The following is an 18,490-nucleotide window of genomic DNA, read 5'->3' on the forward strand; positions in this document are numbered from 1 at the left end:
TGGGAATGCCCAGTGTCGAGGGTGATAAACTCGACTAATTATATACCCAGCGATACATGTTTGGGATGTCAGGCTTGTGTGAGAATGTGTAGGCAGCCCGTAAGACCAATGTCTACCTGGCTTATGGAGACCCGGTGCGGTACCGAATGTTGCTGAGCTCTGTGTTTTGGTGTCACTGAGTGTACGGGCAGGAGTGAAGGGAGGATAAATCAGAATGATGTTAGAGGAAAGGTACTGTCTTAGGTGAGACCCCTGAGAAGGGACTCGACTACTGCTCGAGCTCCGCGAAGGAACGAGCAGTGCAGGGAGTGAGCATCGCCTTGGAGAACAGGCAGAGCGCCGAAGCTGTGTTCCCCACGCTGGTTTACATCGTGGCTGGGAACGTGCTGCTTCTGCGGCAGAAGCCTTCGCTAGATCAAACGGGGGTACTTTCTGCCTGAGAAAACGGCTCAAATAAGCTAATGCCTTCGGATGGATGCAAGGAGCTTTGAAGGCTGAGGAGATGTTGTGTTTGAAAACTTTAACAAGATGTCATTAGGAGAGGAAGTATTTGCCCTTAGATTGGGAAATAGGTCAGGGTAATAAATCATAACTCCAGGAGAATGTGCTTAAAGCTGGAAATAAATTAAGAGGGAGAGAGAGAGAGAGTAAATATTAAAAAGAAGTTTGTTCTTTCAGAATTAATTTTCTAATTCGCAGTATGCAAGGACACCCACTGACCGGGAGAAAGATGAATGTTAACGCAGAGCTGTAACAGGAACCAGCCGAAAGTCTCGTGACTGCGTAGATGGCTTTGATTGCACCCCGGGGAGCACGCTGAGCGCGCGGGACCCGTCAGAAGCAGGCAAAGCGTCGTCTTTTTCAGTTCGTGTGCAAGATAGTCGATACTAGAACTTCGCCAAAAATGTGATGACCTGCTGGGGGACATTTTACAGGATGGGTTTTAAGTGCCGTTCGAGTAATCAGCAACGTGAGTGGTCTGAGAACCCAGTCCACAACCGATGCGGTAAGGAAAAACATACCCGAGTTACCAGAGGGATGCAGGCGAGTCCTGCGCTGCGCATCTTTCAGTGGGCTGTGTCCTTCCACTCGGGCAGGGGCGAGAGCTCAGGCAACTGCAGCATTTTCAGCATTTCTCACCGATTGCTCAAGAGCACGCGGGGTTGTTTGGGTTTTGGCCCGAATCGGGACCGCTCTGGTTTTAGGGTAATTAAATTCAGTGGTCGGAGAGATGTTTGTTGCTTGTGTGACAGCCGAGATAAGAAGCAGTGGGTACTTACTGCGAGCACCTGGAAATCTGAAAAACAAAAGGCAATAATTTATCTTTCCTACTTCATTCCCCCTTCCGCAGGCCCGGATATGAGTGCCCCTCCAGCGTGACCCTCGCACGCTCACAACGTGACACACCACTGAGGCCGACACTTCCCCTGTGATTTACAGGGGTAAAGCATTGTTCGCCTCGTTGAGCGTTTTGTTTTTTTTTTTTTAATTTAAGGAAAATTAACTTTAAAGGGCTTGAAACTTTATTAGGGTGTGAGAAAAATGATGCTTTTCATCTTCCTCACTTTTAACTTGCTCAGTGCCAAAATAGAGCAGCCCTCGATCAGCCGCCGCTCCTGCTGCAAAGGTGGGGGGGGGGGGGGGGCAGGCGAGAGGTGCGACGGGGTCGCAGGTTCTTCTGCAGGGATTGTTAAATGGGGTAGGGGGGTTTTACAAAGCAACCAGAATATCGTGAAGAGGTGAGCGCTCTCTCTCTCTCTCTTGCTACTCTGTTTAGGTGCAGCAGATTTACTGCTAATTTGTTTATAGTCAAACAGTCTAAACGTGTCTCAGCGTTTTGAAATCCAGAAACCTGATGCAAATTAAGCAGTTTACAGATCAGGATGATGATGGTGCAGGAAAGCCAAGTGTCTCGGAGCTGCCAGCTGGTCTTTGGATGCAAAGGAAAACATCAGTGAGCAGTATTAACAGTTTCTAGTCCCCACTCTTTCAGTTCCTTTGGCTACTAATCTGCATTTAATTCCCTGTGGGCTTTTTCTCCTGGGTAAGAAGTACTTACTTGAGTATGAGTTGTAGGACTAATAGGATCTTGTCCTTATTTGGGGAAGTCCCTGGGGGCTCTCTCAAACTCATTTGTCAGTAATGAGAAATAACGAATAAAAATCTAATAGTCCTAGGGGGTATTAAAGTTACAGTTTTGCAGGGAAGATTTAATGTCAGTCAATTAAAACTTTTATAATCCTGTTATAATACAATAGTTGAAAAAAATTCATGCTAGGAAAACTAAGCAGGTTTTAAGACCCTTTCACATCATGTGAACAATCTAACTTAATTTAACATTTGAATTAAGCAGGTATTTTAAAGCAAGGGTGTAAGACATCTCTTGCAAGTGTGCGATAGCAGGGCCGCCGGCTCAGGGAAAGAAACGTGCCATGTTAATTTACAGAGCGCGTTCTAATCTCCAGTCATTTAAGGAAAAGCAGTTGCAAAGCTTTTATAAGAAAATCCAGGCAATTGGGGCTTTAGCTAGAAAATGCAACCTTCAAACGCGTCGGTGAGACGTACCTCTGCGAGGCCACAGCACGCTTCTGGCTCAGCCCTTTGCTCACTGAGTTCGTGGCCGTCCCCACTCGGCACTACGGGCTCGGTGTGGGTTTGTTCAGCCCTCAGCAGATGTGCACATGGGGAGCGAATGTCCCCACGGGCATCGTCCCCACGGGCAGAGCCCCCTGCCCAGCTCCAGCCCAAACCTCTTGGGCCTGCGGAAATGCCTTGGGAGGTCAAAGCACCGAAGAGCAGATACTTTTTTGATTTCACAGCTTTTTGGTTTTTACAATTCAGTGTTAACGGTGATGTTGAAAAGACACTTTGTCCTTTAGCAGTAACTTTCATCCAAAGATCTCGCAGCCATTTCCAGTCACTAGCGAAGGGACAACCCCAGCAGGCAGTGCTGGGTCCTGCGCCACAGCTCTCACCACGTCTTCCCGCTTTGGGAAAGGAAATGTCCTTGGCACGTGTTTCAGCCATCTCTGAATGCAAAAATTCACTTCTTTTCCTCTCGTTTCTTTTCCCCTTCTTTTCTCTTCCCCTTCTTTTCTCTTCCCCTTCTTTTCTCTTCCCCTTCTTTTCTCTTCCCTTTCTTTTCTCTTCCCCTTCTTTTCTCTTCCCCTTCTTTTCTCTTCCCCTTCTTTTCTCTTCCCCTTCTTTTCTCTTCCCCTTCTTTTCTCTTCCCCTTCTTTTCTCTTCCCCTTCTTTTCTCTTCCCCTTCTTTTCCTTGCTGTCAGCTGAGGATGATTGGTTACCATAAGAAGGCCTGAAGGTTTTGGGGTTGTTTGGATGTTCGCTCACCCACGACAGTCTGACCTATCCACCCGTATGTGTTCCCTCCGCTTTTGTTCGCAGTAACTAGATAAAGGACTAACCTTTCGCCTGCCGGGCTGGACAAATAAACACTGGCCCAGCGGTAGAGTGGAGCTGAAGCCGACCCTTTCAATAATCTGATTTTTGAGATCCCTTATCACAGCTCTGCAGTTGACCCCGGCAGGATTGAGACTCTCGCGGCACGTCCCTTCAGAGCGCCCGTCTATCGGCGCTCGGGAAACACTTTGCAGCTTGGTCGCGCAGAAGTCCACCGCTTGGAAAAGCTGAAGCGCGTTGGAAAGCCACCCTGCAGACTGGCAGCTCCCAAACACGCTCCTGTCCTGCTTTGGTACGGCGGGCTGTGCTTCACCATCTCTCCGGGCATGTACCGGTTTGCCCTTTGGAGGCGAATCCTTCCTCCGTCACGGGGCTCCTCAGCCCTGGAGACGCTCAGCGGTGCTGGGTGAGCAGTGCCCGGCGGTGCCTGCTGAGCAGCTCAGGGCAGGCACGCGGGCTGCATGGGTCTGTAGCTCCTCCAGTGCCTGGCCACGCTTGTCCCAAATCTTCCATCCACTTCTGCAACAGCCTTGAGTCACCTTGGGAGCCACCCAGCGCCATGCAGGTGCTCTCCTCCTGCCGGGGTCCCTGATCCCTCGTGAACATCGGGCGCGCTCGCTGCTCGCAGAGGGAGGATTAGGAAATGGGGACTGGAGCCTCCATGCGCGGGTCTGGGTGGGATGAATCTCGCCCACCTCGCTGTGCGAAGGTCAGGCTGTCGCGGGAAGCAGAAGTTTGGATTTTCTCTGGGGGCGGTGGGAAGTGTCAGGCACGGCAGGGAGCGACCACAGGTAACCGTGCGGAGAAATTCGGAGCAGCCGCCGTCCTACACTAACAATTTTCACCAATTTTCTGAGTTGCCCTCTGCAGGAATCTGTGTCTTTTTTTAAAGCAGGGTGCTAAGGAAATAAATGCTGGTAGGCGAAATTTAGCCAGCGTGAGCGTTCCTGCTTTTTCTCATCCCTAGCCACATAGCGTAGAGAAGTGAGCGTGTGAGAGAGGTCATTTTCTGACTGACACACGGGAGCAGTGGTGGGGCTGACGGTCCTCCCTGTGATGTGGTTCACTCGCCATGGGCCACCCTGTGCTCTCGGCCACCGCAGCCTCTGAGGAAGTCACCAGAGCTAATGGTGTGACTAAGAAATGGGGTGTGCTGCTTTCTAGGGATGGTGAGGATCAGCGTGGGGCATGATACCCACGCTGGGTGTTGGAAAGTCTTTGCTGCTGTAACTGGGGCTGAGGTCTGCCAGCTCTAGCGCTGAGCCCACTGGTAGAAATATGTAAATAGCAATATCTTTAGCACTACATTTGATACTTTCCATTTTCAAACACTTGACAAATGTTTACATATTTTTCAGCCACCCTTTCCCAACTAGGGAAAATGAGACACAGCATCTGTGAATCACCGTGATCCGTAACAAATCATTACGAGAGAGCACCTTGAGGGTTCATTAAGGACTTGTAGAGCCTAAGATTTCCTTTGCATGCCTTTAAAGCTGAAGGCAGGTAATATTAAAAGTGGGTCCAATTTTTGGACAGTAAGTTCAATCAGAAAAATGTGGATTCTGATAATAATTAAGGAGTTGGAAATGTTGGGGACTCACCTGTCAGCATAACAAGTGTTGCTGTGGTCATAAGTAGCATGGGCTGGACTCTCTGGAGGTCCGGGTCTGAGAATCACCTCCTGGGCATGAGCACCGTAATAGGGGTTGTTACTGGAGCTGCTGTCCTGCTTCGCTCTTCCAGCTGCCAGAGGGCTTTTGGAGCCCCGCGGCAGTTACTCCCCGTGCTATTGGAGGCATTACTGGTTAGCCTGGAAGCACTGAGAAACCCTAGGCAGTAAAAAGGAAGATACGGTAAAATTGCAAATGAGAATTTCTGAGTGGCTGTTGCAGGAAAACGGTGTGCGTAGAGGTAGGGAAGTGGGCGTGAATGCTAATGGTGTTGGGCTGGCTGTGGTTTGTAATCCCCTGTACAGGTGTGGTGGTGCTCCTGGTGCCGAAGGAAACTGCGTGTCTGATGGAAGCCGAGGGAGTCGGCCTCTGTGCACGTAAAAGGGTTTCAAAGTAGTCAGCAATTTTCCCTTTCTACCAAAAAGCAGAAGGGAAGAAAGGCAGTGCGTAAGCAATTCCAGCGTGCTCATGGCACAGCTTTCCACAAAATGGGATTGCTCTGGTTGTCGCTGGAGCTGCTGGAGGCGCGGCTTCCCCCTGCTCCTGCCCTGCAAGTCGCGCCGGTGACCCGCAGCCCCTTGCCTGTGGCTGCCTCTCCCGCAGCTCCCTGCCCTGCGCGAGCCCCTTGTTTTCTCCCCTTTAACAAACACCTTGTTGGCCGCGGACACGGTATTCCCTGAGCCTTAGGAATGGTTCAAGCAACTTGAACTCCTCTGGTAGTTAATGACTTTGGGTTTATGTTTTAGCGCTTTCCGAAGGTCTTTCTGACCTTCAGCCATAAGCCCCGGCGGTCTGAGGATATGACAGCAGGATGCACGGACCCCGGTTCCGCTCCTGCTCTGTATCATACCCTGACACTTCAGTCATCCCTGTCCCTCCTGGGTTTTAGCAATGGCGGTTGCTCATAATGTCATTCAGAAGTATTCCAGAGAAACAGTGGGAAACTCTGTACCAAATACCAACATGCTTGTGTTGGTTGTAATTTGTAATTGTTCGTGTGTTCTTCCCCGCTAATCCCCTTGCTGAAATTCATTATGGAGAGACAGTAACGTACACTCAGAGAGCTGTGCTGAAGGCAGAATGACTTGGCCGAGGAAAGTAGCTATTGTTTTATGATTAAAGGAAGGGATTATATTGGGATTTCCTTGAACAAGGAAAGTCACTGCCCCACTTTTATTGCTTGTAACAAGGGGATAATAATTACTCTCCGTTATAAAACACCTCTAGATCTTGCGATGAAAGATTTGTGGTAGAGCTGCGTGGCATTCAGGGTTGGTTATCTTAAATGGCCTGGAGTTTTCCAAACTAAGATTTCTCTGCCTTATCTTATTTCTCTTACCACCTGCTGAGACTATGGAAAAAATTCCCCCTCCCCGAGTTGAGATTTTCCTCTGGAAGAGCTGGTACCAGTCACCCGTCCCATGACGCTTGCCCTCTCCAGGAGCGATGTTCAACCACCTGGGGATTTCGTACGGGCTTGGGAGGCTGAGCCTGTGCCCGAGAGGCTAAGGGAAGCGGAGCTCTGCATGGGGGGCAGGCCGCCAGCTGGCTGCTCCCCAGTGCTCCAGCACAACACCTCTTCCCCTGCCGCTGCCACCCCCTCGCAGGGAGAGGTATGAGAGAACAACTGAGCATTGTAACAGAGGTCACTGGAGACTCGCTGTTTGTTTGGTTTTGACACTCACCGCTGAGTCGCATGGGTCGAGGTGGCTGTGAAGGAGAGAAGCGCCGGTATGTGGTCTCTGATTAAAAAAAGAAAAACTACGAGGCATTTCCTCAAGTGTCCCAAATGGCATCTCCTGGCTCAGCTGGTTTTTGAAGCATCCAGCTACCACCAGCTCCAGGACGGTGATTTCAATGTCATCGGAGTTGAATCTGTTTCCACTAAAAGTGGAAAAATAAATAAGGCTCAGTTTAGAAACAAAATAGTCCGTGTAAAATTTGATTTTTGATACCATATCTCCCTGAGTATGTTTGCTTTTCAACATGTCTAATTTGAGACAGCTCCACATTTTACAATATTACCCCTTCGGAGTTAACCTCTCCCCTAAGTTGTAGTTCATTGCCACTGTTGTTCATTAAGATTTGGTGGAAATGTACCCTGGTTTCTTCATACCTACTTATTTTTACGTAGTTGGATTTTTTTCCCCATGCTACTGTGATTTGCTTTGCTAAAGCAATACTCCCAGGGAAGGAAACTCGTGGGTTGAATTGGAGTTGCAAGAGGCGGTCAGGTAATCCACAGATTATTGACACGGTGGACCCTAAATGCTTCAAAAGCACCATTATAGTCCATCGTGTCCGGGTGCGCTTAGGGAGCTTTAATCCACGGATTACAGGTCCGTAAATGCTCCTGCCCTCCCAGTTACAGCCGGTCCTGCCAATGGGAGCTGCCACGCTGAGCCAGCCGTGGTGCTGCACAGAAATATTTCTGGTTAAAATCCACGGAGACGGTGCTACACCCCTGCGTCCCCGTCGGGGCTGCGTTCCTCGTCCCCTCCCCGTTCCTTAGGGAAAGGCGTTGGGCTGGTGCACCCCTCCGGCGGAGGGGCTGGCTGGGGCTGCGCTGGCCGTGCCCCCGGCGAGGCTCCCGCAGCGCTGCGTGGCCTGTGCTTTTTCCCCAGGAAAGCAGGACCAGACAACAAGTTTTCAACAGCGCTGCTTTTTTAAAACAAATTAAAAAAAAAAAAAAGGAAAAACACCCAAATGAAAAGCATACCAAACATTTTCCAGATCCTTTAGGGAATAGTAAGTATTAAATGGCAGGCCTTCACTTTTCCCCTCTGGTCTCCCCCTAAACAAACAAACTGAGCAGCTCCCAGTAAATACTTAAAATGTCAAAGGCATTCTTTTTCTTTGTTTGCACATTAAAAATAACTAATTGTTATTATATTCTTATTACAATCGAAATCAGTAGGCACTTTTAAAGCCCTCTGTTGCTGAGGTGATAACTCTGTATGCTGAGGTGCATAAATTTGTGATACGTATCTCTGGAAATGAAGTGTATAATGGAAAAGCTCACAGGCTCTTTACTTGCAACGTTCCTATAATAAGTCAAAGAAGTCACACAGTGCCCTTTTATTTCCGAAGCTGGACTTAAATCATGTCAATAAATCTACAGACTTATTATGAGATGCAGCATGGGTAATGTAAACAACCAAAAAAAGAGCCCAAACACACCAGAGTTTAAAAATAGGACGTGAGGAGGAAAAAAAGTTAACTACCCATACAATAAAAGGAGAAGAAATGCAACACACAAGCACTGTGGCAGGCCGTGCCTTGAAATTATCCTCACTGTGTTAGTCATGCACTTTCCACTCTCTGTAATTAAACGTTAGGGTTTATTTATTCCAGATGCATTTGCTTCAAGTAAACCTGGGTCTTTTGTTTTGTTACTGTAAATCCTTTACAGGTCTCAGTGACAGCTGAGAAGTAAAGCAAATGATTTCCATAGATCGAGGCACTTGGCGGTGACTTGTGCGCAGCAGTGGCATCGCACGGGGTGAATCTCATCCTCGTGCTCCCTTTTTTGCGGAGCGAAGGTGTGTTTGGTGACATTGGGCCTTCCCGCGAGTGCGCATGTCTGCGTGTGAAATTTTGCTGGGAAAAAGCCGGCTTGCTTAGGGCAGGCAGAAAGTACTGCAGGATTGATGGCAAAATCAAAAATGGGGTGATTTTATCTGCCCCCGAGGCTGCCCATTTCTGCCTTTGGTTGAGGATGTACCTACCCCGCTGGTCCCACAGCCTGCGGGAAGAGCCCACAAGGTGCTGCCGCAGCTCTGGCTAATTTGTCCCCTGACTCGGAACCTGAGCCAGTTCCAAACCCCATCATCCTTGCCGTTTCTGCTTGTAATTGCAGTTTACTTACATATTTTCAGGCTTTTCATATAGACAAAGTTTGTTACACAAAGGTCTTAAAGGCTGGGCAGAGGGCTTGTGTATGTGGGAGTTTGGAAAGGTCGGGTGAGGCTCACAGCCCGAGCGGAAATCATTAAAAAGATAGGAATGAGTTGTAATCATCGTAAAATCTGTGATCCGATTTAATGATAATTTTCATGCATGTGCTTATAGCTCAAATTTATAAAATGTCCAGACTGCTGCTTTTGTTTATTTGTACTTTCTGAAGGAAAAAAACAAACAAACCCAAACCTCTGGCAAGGTGGTAAATTTTGAGGCGTTTAACATAATTTATATCCCACTCCAAATGTACAGCATGCATTTTTTAATCTGTTGACCTATTTAGAGAAATACATACAGGTTCATTAAATAAACCTTTCCCGAGGCGCGGCTGTTGCTGCTGGAGTGTTTGTGCAGCCCAGGAGGTGCTCACCTGGGGACAGCCCTGCCACCTCCCAGGTTAAAATCAAAAGGCACCCTGGCCCTCCGCCATGACCACCGCTGCCCCGGCATCGCTCGGCCTGCCCGGGGTTGGGCGTGCCAGCAGCCGGTGGGCAAAACTGGGTGGCCCCGTCCAACTGGAAAGGGGGGCTGAGAGCAGCCCCACCTGGGAGGAGATGGGGACCCCTTGACTGGTCCCTGCTCGCAGCCTGGCTCCCTGAAGTGGGTCAGTCTGCAGGAGGGGAAAGAGAAGGGGGTGGAGGGAAAGAGAAAAGGAAGAAAAAAGACAACTTTTTTTTTTTTCCCCTTTCTTTTGGAAATGAAGGAATCTACCAGCAGGTCATGTTGTCTCAAGGATGTTTTTCAGTCCTGCTCTGGTGCCTGTGTGTGCCACCCTGGTCCCTCCAGGCTGCGGCGGGATTTTACCTTCCGTTTTGTGCCACGCTCGTGGTGCTGTGTGGGATCTCCCTCCCTCTCTGCCTCCGAAGGTCAGTGTCCTGGCACGGCCGGGCTGGCGAGCGATCCCTTTCTCCTGTGCCAGGGTGTGCCCTCCTGGGAACGGGCCTGCTGGCCTTGTCCCCTACCCGCCGCTCTGCCCCTGCTCCTCACCCCGCAGCCGGCACCAGCCTCACCCAGGGGGAAGGGGCAGCAGGTTTAGCCTCGAGCTCAGGTTTAAGGCTCGGTGTAGAGTTTGGGGAAAAAGCGAGAGGTAAAGATGGGCCATTAGAGGGCACTTTTGCAATCCTGGAGAAGGAAAACGGTGCTTATTATTTCACTTAGGACTGTTTATTTTGGCGCGCTCTTAAATTCGGCGATAAACAGCAGGCAAATCCCTCCAGTCAGCAGGAATATATCAATAAAATATTGACTCCGAGTTTAAAAGAAAAGAAAACAAGACAAACTTGTAGAAAAGGGAATAAAAGGCATTTAGGAGGTGGCACAGTCTGGAGAATAAAAAAAATCACACAACATATTTCACATCATTTGTATGGCTTTACAGGGCAGCGCTTAGGCCTCGGCTTGTATCTGGCTTCTGAAAACGAAACCGTCGCGGAGCGCAGCACAGTGAGACAAGAAAATCGTTTGTTGGAAGTTTCCGAGGGCTGGGTGGGAGAGCATGAATTCGCGTGTTCCCGTCTAGCAAGTGCATTTTCCGAGGGACTCTGTCAAAGTCACTGCCCAGTAGTGAACTTGTCCAGAAAGACACGCGGGACAAATGCATGACTTTTTTTTTTTTTTTTTTTTTGCTTTCCTCTTGATGTTTTGTGTGAGTAAACTGTAGAGGATTTAGCTTAAAACTCTGCTAAATTATAACCGCAAGAAATAAATCTGTTTAGTAACTTTAGGGAAAGGGTGGTATAACACTGACAGCACGGTTTCCAAAAACTGAGTTTTGGATGCTGCTTTGCTGTTGAGGTGTCCCACTTTTGGAAGTGAGGTGCACGAAAATTGGGCCCTTTTTAAGCCTCTGAGGTTGGAGATGTGAAAATGAAATAACTCAAAATCCTATTAGCTTGTAAAAGAACAAAGATTAGAAAACTTCTTTTTTGGTAACAGTTGTTCTCTTTGTGTGGTGTTTTGTGTATGGGATAGGCTGGTGCTGCCTGCCCAGGCTGGGCAGGGATCACAGAACTAACCTTAATGTCTCTTTTGTAGTTATTTTTAAGCTTTTACAATCAGATAAAGAAATCAGAGTAAAATCTGTACCTTGTCACTACACCGTGGTTGTTAACGGGGACAGAAACGCTGTCTACAGGAGATTTTTGAGTGAATTAGCTAGCGAAAGTGTTTAAGAAGCGAAGTGTAGCCTGCGTAGTCCTATAATCAAAATTTGTTTATTTTAGTAGAGGTTACATTGACTATGGGAGCTGACTATGGGAATATACAAGATTGCAATTTCAAGGGGTTCATGTGGAGGACGCTGTCTGCAGAAAGTGTCAGAGTTTCTTACCTAACCAAATAATCTGCTGTAACTGTTGTGATTAAGTTGGAAAGAATTTCTTCCCTGTTGGCCAACGATAATACTTGAAAAATCAATAAACAGCGTGTTAGAGCACACGAAACTCATCCTGCTTTGTGTGAGAGGAGGTTTCTGCTGACTTTGGTGACTCAAGTCAGCAAGTATTTTGACTTACGATCTTTGCTCCAAAAGGTCAAGTGTCATTAACTTTGCTGATAAGTATCAACACTTCGGTCTGAATTTGAGGAAATCTGTCTGTTGTCATCAAAAGCTAAGTCAGGGCCTGCTTGGGATAAATTTTGACAAACGCTGGGAAAGTGAAAGCAGGATTTAACTGTAAGTAGCAGTTGTGTGTCTTAAGTAAAGCCCTTTACTCCTTTCCCTTGCGTAGGGCAGAGTGCTGCCGTAGCCCGTTACTAAAACACCCCAAGCAATAACGAGACGCACAATTTGAGATTTGTGAGCGCCGGAGGCGAAGCGTTACGAGCCCCACAAACGGGGAGCTGCGGGCGGGTGTTGCTGTGTTGCCTTCTCCAACTGCAAAACAACTTTTGGCAGCGCCGACACGGGCAGGGCTTCCCCGCAAGATGGCGGGGCCACCGACCGGCGCGCTCGCTGCAGGCCTTGCCGCTGGCTCGCAGGGGCCATGGGGCTCCTCCACGGTCTCCGTGCCCGCCTGGGGCATGACCGTGGGGGAAACTCTGCCAGGTGAACCTCAAGCATTCGCTTTCACCTTTCCCATGGTTTTCCACTCAGGAATGGGAGGATCTGGCTGCAAATACAGGAATGTGTGGCGGGCTGGGGAGGGAGAAAGCGGAGGAAGGCGTAGCGGCCCTTGGTGTGAGGGAAGGCAGGAGCGAAAGGAGGCGAAGATAAAATTGCATCCTGGCGAGGGAGTTTTCAGTACGTGGCACCTGTGGCTTATGGTTACACTGGAGTAAATTTTCTCTTCCCTCTTGCATCACCAGTTTCAGTGGGAAAATAGAGAGATGAAGGACAGGGACCAGGCTGGACAGCACGAGTGGGGGAGCACAGTCGAAAGGGAGGCGGCAATGAGCTGAGGTAACGGGGCGAGGGACTGCGGACAGGAGGGGAGGGGGTGAGCAGGGGGGACCTGCGCCGTCGGTGGAAGGAGCAATTAAATAACAGTGATTTCAGAGGTAGAGGAAGCAACATGAGGGTGGAAATAGCCCTCCGCGGGCCTTGCTGGTGTCGGGAGCCCTGCGGTCCTGCCCGTGGACGGCTGCGTTTAGCCATCCCGGGAGCAGGACGGACTGCAGGACGGGCGGATGCTGCAGCCGCCTCTCTGCCCACGGCGGAAGGGGAGCTACAGGCAGCAGGGAGCGGGGATTGGGGAGTATTTTATCAAGAGCTTGGGGGTGAAAAAGAGGATTGAGACCCCATGCTGCCCGTGGCGAATTCCCACCTGCCTCTGTGAAGAGGAGAACAGGAAGGGGCGTGCAGGGATTTCGGGGCTGGCAGGGAGTGGGTCTTGGTGAAAGCTCCCAAAGGGCCAGAGGGGGTGGGCTGGGGCAAGGAGGAGGATCTCTCACCATGACTGCACTGTGGCTCCTCTGGGGTTTTTGGAAGGTAAAGCTGTGGGAGGGGGAAGGCGGAGGCTGCTGGGGCTTTCCTCAGGGGCACCTGTTGATATTTTTGTGAAGTGCTTGAAGGGGAAGAGCAATTTTATTGTGGTTTAGGCTACATCATGCCACTTCTCAAGGAGTTTTACGTTTGCTATTTTTACATAAAATATTAGAGAAAGGTCAAGTGGAGGGGAACACCCCCCACCCCTATCTCAACAGCAGATTTGATCTTAAAGGTAAAAAGAAAGAGTTTGTTATAAAGCCATCGTCAACTTACAGGGCAGTACAAAGAGCGCACATTTAGCCAAGTAGCAAGATAAAACTCTTCCTGTCAGCTCGGCTTTTTATCATGCTTCTTCCCAAAGCCAGTGGCTAACACAGTTTAGGTAATGGCCTAAACCTCTTTTTTCTAATTTTAAAAAATGTTATCATTTAGCAATTCAAACTCGCTATACTCATAGCAGAAACGGGCTTTGTTCCCCCCCTACCACCCCCATGCTAGAGCCATTACATATGAGATCATCTGCTGTACTGAAAGGAGATTTCCAGCCTGTCCCACTGTATATGTTAGGGCAGTCATTACTGACCTAGTTGTAGACATAATAATGAAAGGCTGAGATTATGAATTATTATGCCTAATTTGTAAGGGATTCTCTGCTTTTGTGTTTTGCAATTCCCATCAGGCTTGAGGATTAAGCCTTGCTGAATTGCACGCTAATACCAATGTGCTTTGAATATGTGTGGGTTTATATCACATGTTTTCCTAATTCACTATTTTTATAAAGAACAATTTTACTGGAAGTATTTACTTTTCAAAGGCTTGTTGGAAGCCCGACCAGAGTCTCCTAAGGAAAGGGAAGTCGATGTACCCTCCATCTGGTCTGTGCTTGCTCTAGCTCCCATATCCAGCGAGCTCTATTTCTGCTATGGCAAAACACCAAGCTGTAGCTCCACCAGAGCACGTGGAAGGCTTTTGCTCTTTGTTCATGAGAGGGAGATACACCAATTTGAAACCAGTACACGAGCTTGCTTTCAATTGCAGTTCAAGGTAGAAAAATCTTATTTGTCCAAGACTTTATCCAAGCGCTGCGCCGATGCGAGCTTAGTCCTTACCATGCGTATTCCCGGTGCTCGTACGCAGCACAGAGGAGGTGTGGGGCAGCCCCTCCTCAGGTAGGACTCCCTGTCGTTGCTGTAGGATGCTCCTGCTGCGCTGCCCGCTGCTGCTGCTGCTGCTGCTGCCGCTCAGCTCCAGGCCCCAGAAGTTACCTACCAGAGATGAGGAGCTCTTCCAGATGCAGATCCGGGACAAAGCTTTTTTTCATGATTCGTCCGTCATCCCAGATGGAGCTGAAATTAGCAGCTACCTCTTCCGAGACACGCCTAAAAGGTATTTCTGTCCGGCTCAAGTGAGGAACTTGTACTTTGAAGACAGTAGCTTTATTTGCCGGTGTTTTAAAATAAAAATTGGATCCAAACCAGAAAAATACAAATGCCGGTGTTCTCTCTGGTGAAGTAAGTAGCTACAAGAGTTTCCATCCCTATCTGGCCTCCCCATCTGAGGGCCTATCAAATTTATTTGATTTCTGGAATAAGCCCAGAGCTCCCATAGACCACAGAAGTTCCCTGAAGTGGGGCCGCTAACCGTATCTGGAGGCAAAGGGAGCGGGAAGGAAATTAGAAACTACAGGCTTACCCCACCACATTTGTCTCTCTTCATTATTTCATATTGGGCTTTAAAGAAGCAGCGTAAGCCAGGCTGCTCTGAACTCCCCGCTTCCCAGCCTCGACCCTATGGGTCAGAAAATGCTGAGGTTAGACTGGGGAAGAACCTGAGGCTCCAAAGAGTCCAGGGATGACCAGCATTGCCACCTTCCTCCTCGTATCACACGCCTCCTTCAGCCTTCATCGGTGCGAAACATCTACAATAAATGACGTGTGGTGCTCGGGGGGGATGCGGGAGGACAGCTGAATGGGTATGTATCTATATGTGCTTCTAGGGCCCTTTCCTGGGCGTAGCATAAGGTGTGTGTCCTGTTTTGAAGAGGACAGGAGATTCCAGGAAAGATTCCGTTTCCCTCATTTACACCTTTGCCACCATGTATACTGTGTATAGTTAGCGTAGGGGTAAAAAGTGAAGCTGATGGAGGGGAGGGCAGGAAGCCAGAAATCCCTCTGCTGTGGCTTGATGAGCAAGGTGTGAACTCTGCACCACTGTGTTAGTGAGGGAACTCCCCTCACCCCCTTAGCTCTCGCCCACCGGCCTTTCCATATTCCCTCTGCGCACGCTTGCCTGTCAGTAACACTTCCAGTCTGTTGCCCCACCGAGATCGACCTTGATCGTGTTAAGTCAGTCCCTGCCGCTTGGCTGCCGTCAGGATTTACTGACATATGGGTCTGGTAACCTTCTCCTAGGTATTTCTTTGTGGTCGAAGAGGACAACACTCCTTTAGCAGTGACAGTGACACCGTGTGATGCCCCTCTGGAGTGGAAATTGAGTGTGCAAGAGCTCCCAGAGGAAGCCAGTGGAGAAGGTTCAGGTAACAAACCACCCTTGCGCCTCAGAGACCTGCTTTCCTCCTGGATTCGAAGCCCCACAGACCAGTCTCGGTGTGCCACTGAGTCTTGCAGCTGGCCCACCTTTATGATCTGCTGTTTGGATCTTCAGCCCCAGTGCTACCGTCGTGCAGGAAACTGGCAGCAGGTAGCAATGTGACAAGGAAAAGGGCTGTAAAAAAAAAATAAAACTAAAAGCTGGGGTTATAGTTAGAGAGCTCACTGGATGCTGCCAGAACAAATTGTGTTTGCCCAGAGTAACTGTCTTTCACAGGGGCTTTGCTGTGAGCTGTGTACACCAGGTAGGAACTGGAGAGGCAGGGCTGGCGTGGCAGCAGGGCTGAGCTCACCCCTTTGAGGGCACTCGCCTGCAGACATGGAGCTTATTTGGAAACAGCCAAACAACTGCTACTCAAGAGCGAAGAGGTCTTGGGCTTCCAGAGCCTCTCACACAAATGCTAAAATGTCATACACACCACACACACACCTTTGGCCCCAACTATATTTTGGTACAAAATCTTAGCGTGACCCAGAGGGCCAAAGATAAGGGCCAGAGTCCAGAAACAGGCAGCAGAGTCAGTTTCCCCTGGGGAACTGTATGGCATCTGCAAGTTGGGTGCTTGAAGTACTCTCGTGGACAGTATTAGCTACCATTCACAAGACTCCGATCAGGTGCAATTTCTATTGCATTTGGTTTTAACCCGAGTGCCAAACCAATTCCCCTCTCTGATTTGACAGAAGTACCGATTACATCTTCTTCAGAAGTTGAACCTTCCCTTTCCGTCTCACTTCTGTATTTTATGTGAAGTGTCTGTTACAGTTTTCTCATATTCGCAGACTGTGTCTGTAAAAAATGTTTTTCTCTGCTTGTAATCTAGGTGAACCAGAACCTCTTGAGCAACAGAAGCAGCAGATTACCAATGAGGAAGGCACAGAGCTGTTCTCTTACAAAGGCAATGACGTTGAGTACTTTGTGTCCTCTAGTTCCCCATCTGGTTTGTACCAACTAGATCTGCTGTCGACAGAGAAAGATACCCACTTTAAAGTGTATGCAACCACTACTCCAGAGTCGGACCAGCCTTATCCTGAATTACCTTACGATCCCAGAATCGATGTCACTTCTCTGGGACGTACAACAGTGACGCTGGCGTGGAAACCAAGTCCCACGGCCTCCTTACTGAAACAGCCGATTCAGTATTGCATAGTCATCAATAAAGAACACAATTTCAAAAGCCTCTGTGCTGTTGAAGCCAAGCTGAGTTCTGATGATGCCTTCATGATGGCTCCAAAACCAGGGCTGGATTTCAGTCCATTTGACTTTGCCCATTTTGGCTTTCCCTCAGACAACAACTCTGGCAAAGAACGTGGTTTCCTAAAATCGTCGGCAAAGTTTGGGCGCCAAACGTCCTCGAAGCCGAGAGTTGACCTGCATAAAGTTTGTATTGGGAACAAGAACATCTTCACAGTGTCTGACCTGAAGCCCGACACGCAGTACTACTTTGACATGTTTGCGGTGAATACCAACACTAACATGAGCACTGCGTACGTGGGCACCTTTGCCAGAACGAAGGAGGAGGCTAAACAGAAAACAGTTGAACTGAAGGACGGCAAAGTTACAGACGTATTCATCAAGAGGAAGGGAGCCAAATTTTTACGGTTTGCTCCTGTTTCTTCTCACCAAAAGGTCACCTTCTCCATTCATTCATGCCTGGATGCTGTTCAGATCCAAGTTAGAAGAGATGGAAAACTTCTCTTGTCTCAAAACGTGGAGGGTGTGCGGCAGTTCCAGCTTCGGGGAAAAGCAAAAGCTAAATACCTCATCAGGCTGAAAGGAAGCAAGAAAGGTGCTTCTTTGCTGAAGATCCTGGCTACAACAAGGCCTAACAAGCAGTCGTTTCCTTCTCTTCCTGAAGATACGCGAATCAAAGCCTTCGACAAACTCCGCACGTGTTCTTCGGTCACGGTGGCGTGGCTGGGCACGCAGGAGAGAAACAAATTCTGCATCTACAAAAGGGAAGTGGATGACAATTACAACGAAGAGCAGAAGAGAAGAGAGCAGAACCAGTGCTTGGGTCCAGATACAAGGAAGAAATCGGAAAAGGTTCTCTGTAAATACTTCCACAGCCAGAACATCCAGAAAGCAGTGACCACAGAGACAATCAGAGGCCTGCAGCCCGGCAAGTCCTACCTGCTGGATGTTTATGTGATAGGGCATGGCGGGCACTCTGTGAAATATCAGAGCAAATTGGTGAAAACAAGGAAGTTCTGTTAGTGCCCCTGTACAGAGAAATCTATGGAACTCCGGTCCGAGCATTATTCTACTTCCAAGTATACGGATTGACTACTTGCACAGCTGAGAAGTTGTGACCTGTATTTGTACTGTGTAGAAAAGATATCAACTTGTATATTTATGTTTACATAAGTAATTGTTTGGAGGAACTGAGGCTGGTGCTCTCCGGTAGCATCTGGCAACGGTGTTATCATGTGTCCGGTGACCCACATGTGATGCTCAGTAGATGTCCAAGGTAGCAGGAAACCTTGAAGGAACTCGCACTCCTTTGCTTCCATATTGCATGAACTGCTTCTAAATTATTTTATACCTAAAAGGCTGAGGTACATCATTCGTCCACCTTGTTATTCACAGACAAAACTCACAGACATACACCCTTTCTCTCAGTGTAGATGGTAGGGTTTCTGTAAATTATTTTATAGAGTCTTGTTTTAAATGTTTATGTTTCTATGATTGTAAACTATTAAAACCTCTCCCCAATAAAATACAGATCTAAACTAAGTATTAACTGGGCTGCACATGAAGCAGTTGCGTTGCTAATGTAAATTCTTACCTAGCTGGTTTTCATGTTTAAATACTGTATGTATTTCATGTACAAAGTTGCCATAACGTTATATTCCTGTACATAAAATTAAAAATATTAGATTATATATCGTTTCTTTTATTTCTT

General features: G+C 48.4%; 1 protein-coding gene across 1 annotated transcript; it reads left to right on the plus strand.

The window, feature by feature from the left end:
- Window positions 1-1,886: 1,886 nt before the first annotated feature.
- NDNF (neuron derived neurotrophic factor) lies at window positions 1,887-17,802 on the plus strand. The gene is made up of 4 exons (XM_009946169.2): window positions 1,887-1,954; window positions 14,173-14,364; window positions 15,390-15,514; window positions 16,409-17,802. The coding sequence occupies exons 1-4, from the start codon at window positions 1,887-1,889 to the stop codon at window positions 17,800-17,802; spliced, it is 1,779 nt and encodes a 592-aa protein (XP_009944471.2).
- Window positions 17,803-18,490: the final 688 nt, after the last annotated feature.

The sequence above is a fragment of the Leptosomus discolor genome, chromosome 4, assembly GCF_034619465.1.
Source record: "Leptosomus discolor isolate bLepDis1 chromosome 4, bLepDis1.hap2, whole genome shotgun sequence".
Classification (NCBI taxonomy): Eukaryota; Metazoa; Chordata; class Aves; order Leptosomiformes; family Leptosomidae; genus Leptosomus; species Leptosomus discolor.

Coding starts and splice junctions, on each gene's coding strand:
- NDNF (XM_009946169.2), top strand. CDS start 1,887: ATGATGGTGCAGGAAAGCCAAGTGTCTCGGAGCTGCCAGCTGGTCTTT. Junction 1,955..14,172: donor GGATGCAAAGGAAAACATCA/GTGAGCAGTATT, acceptor TCGTTGCTGTAG/GATGCTCCTGCTGCGCTGCC. Junction 14,365..15,389: donor TTCCGAGACACGCCTAAAAG/GTATTTCTGTCC, acceptor ACCTTCTCCTAG/GTATTTCTTTGTGGTCGAAG.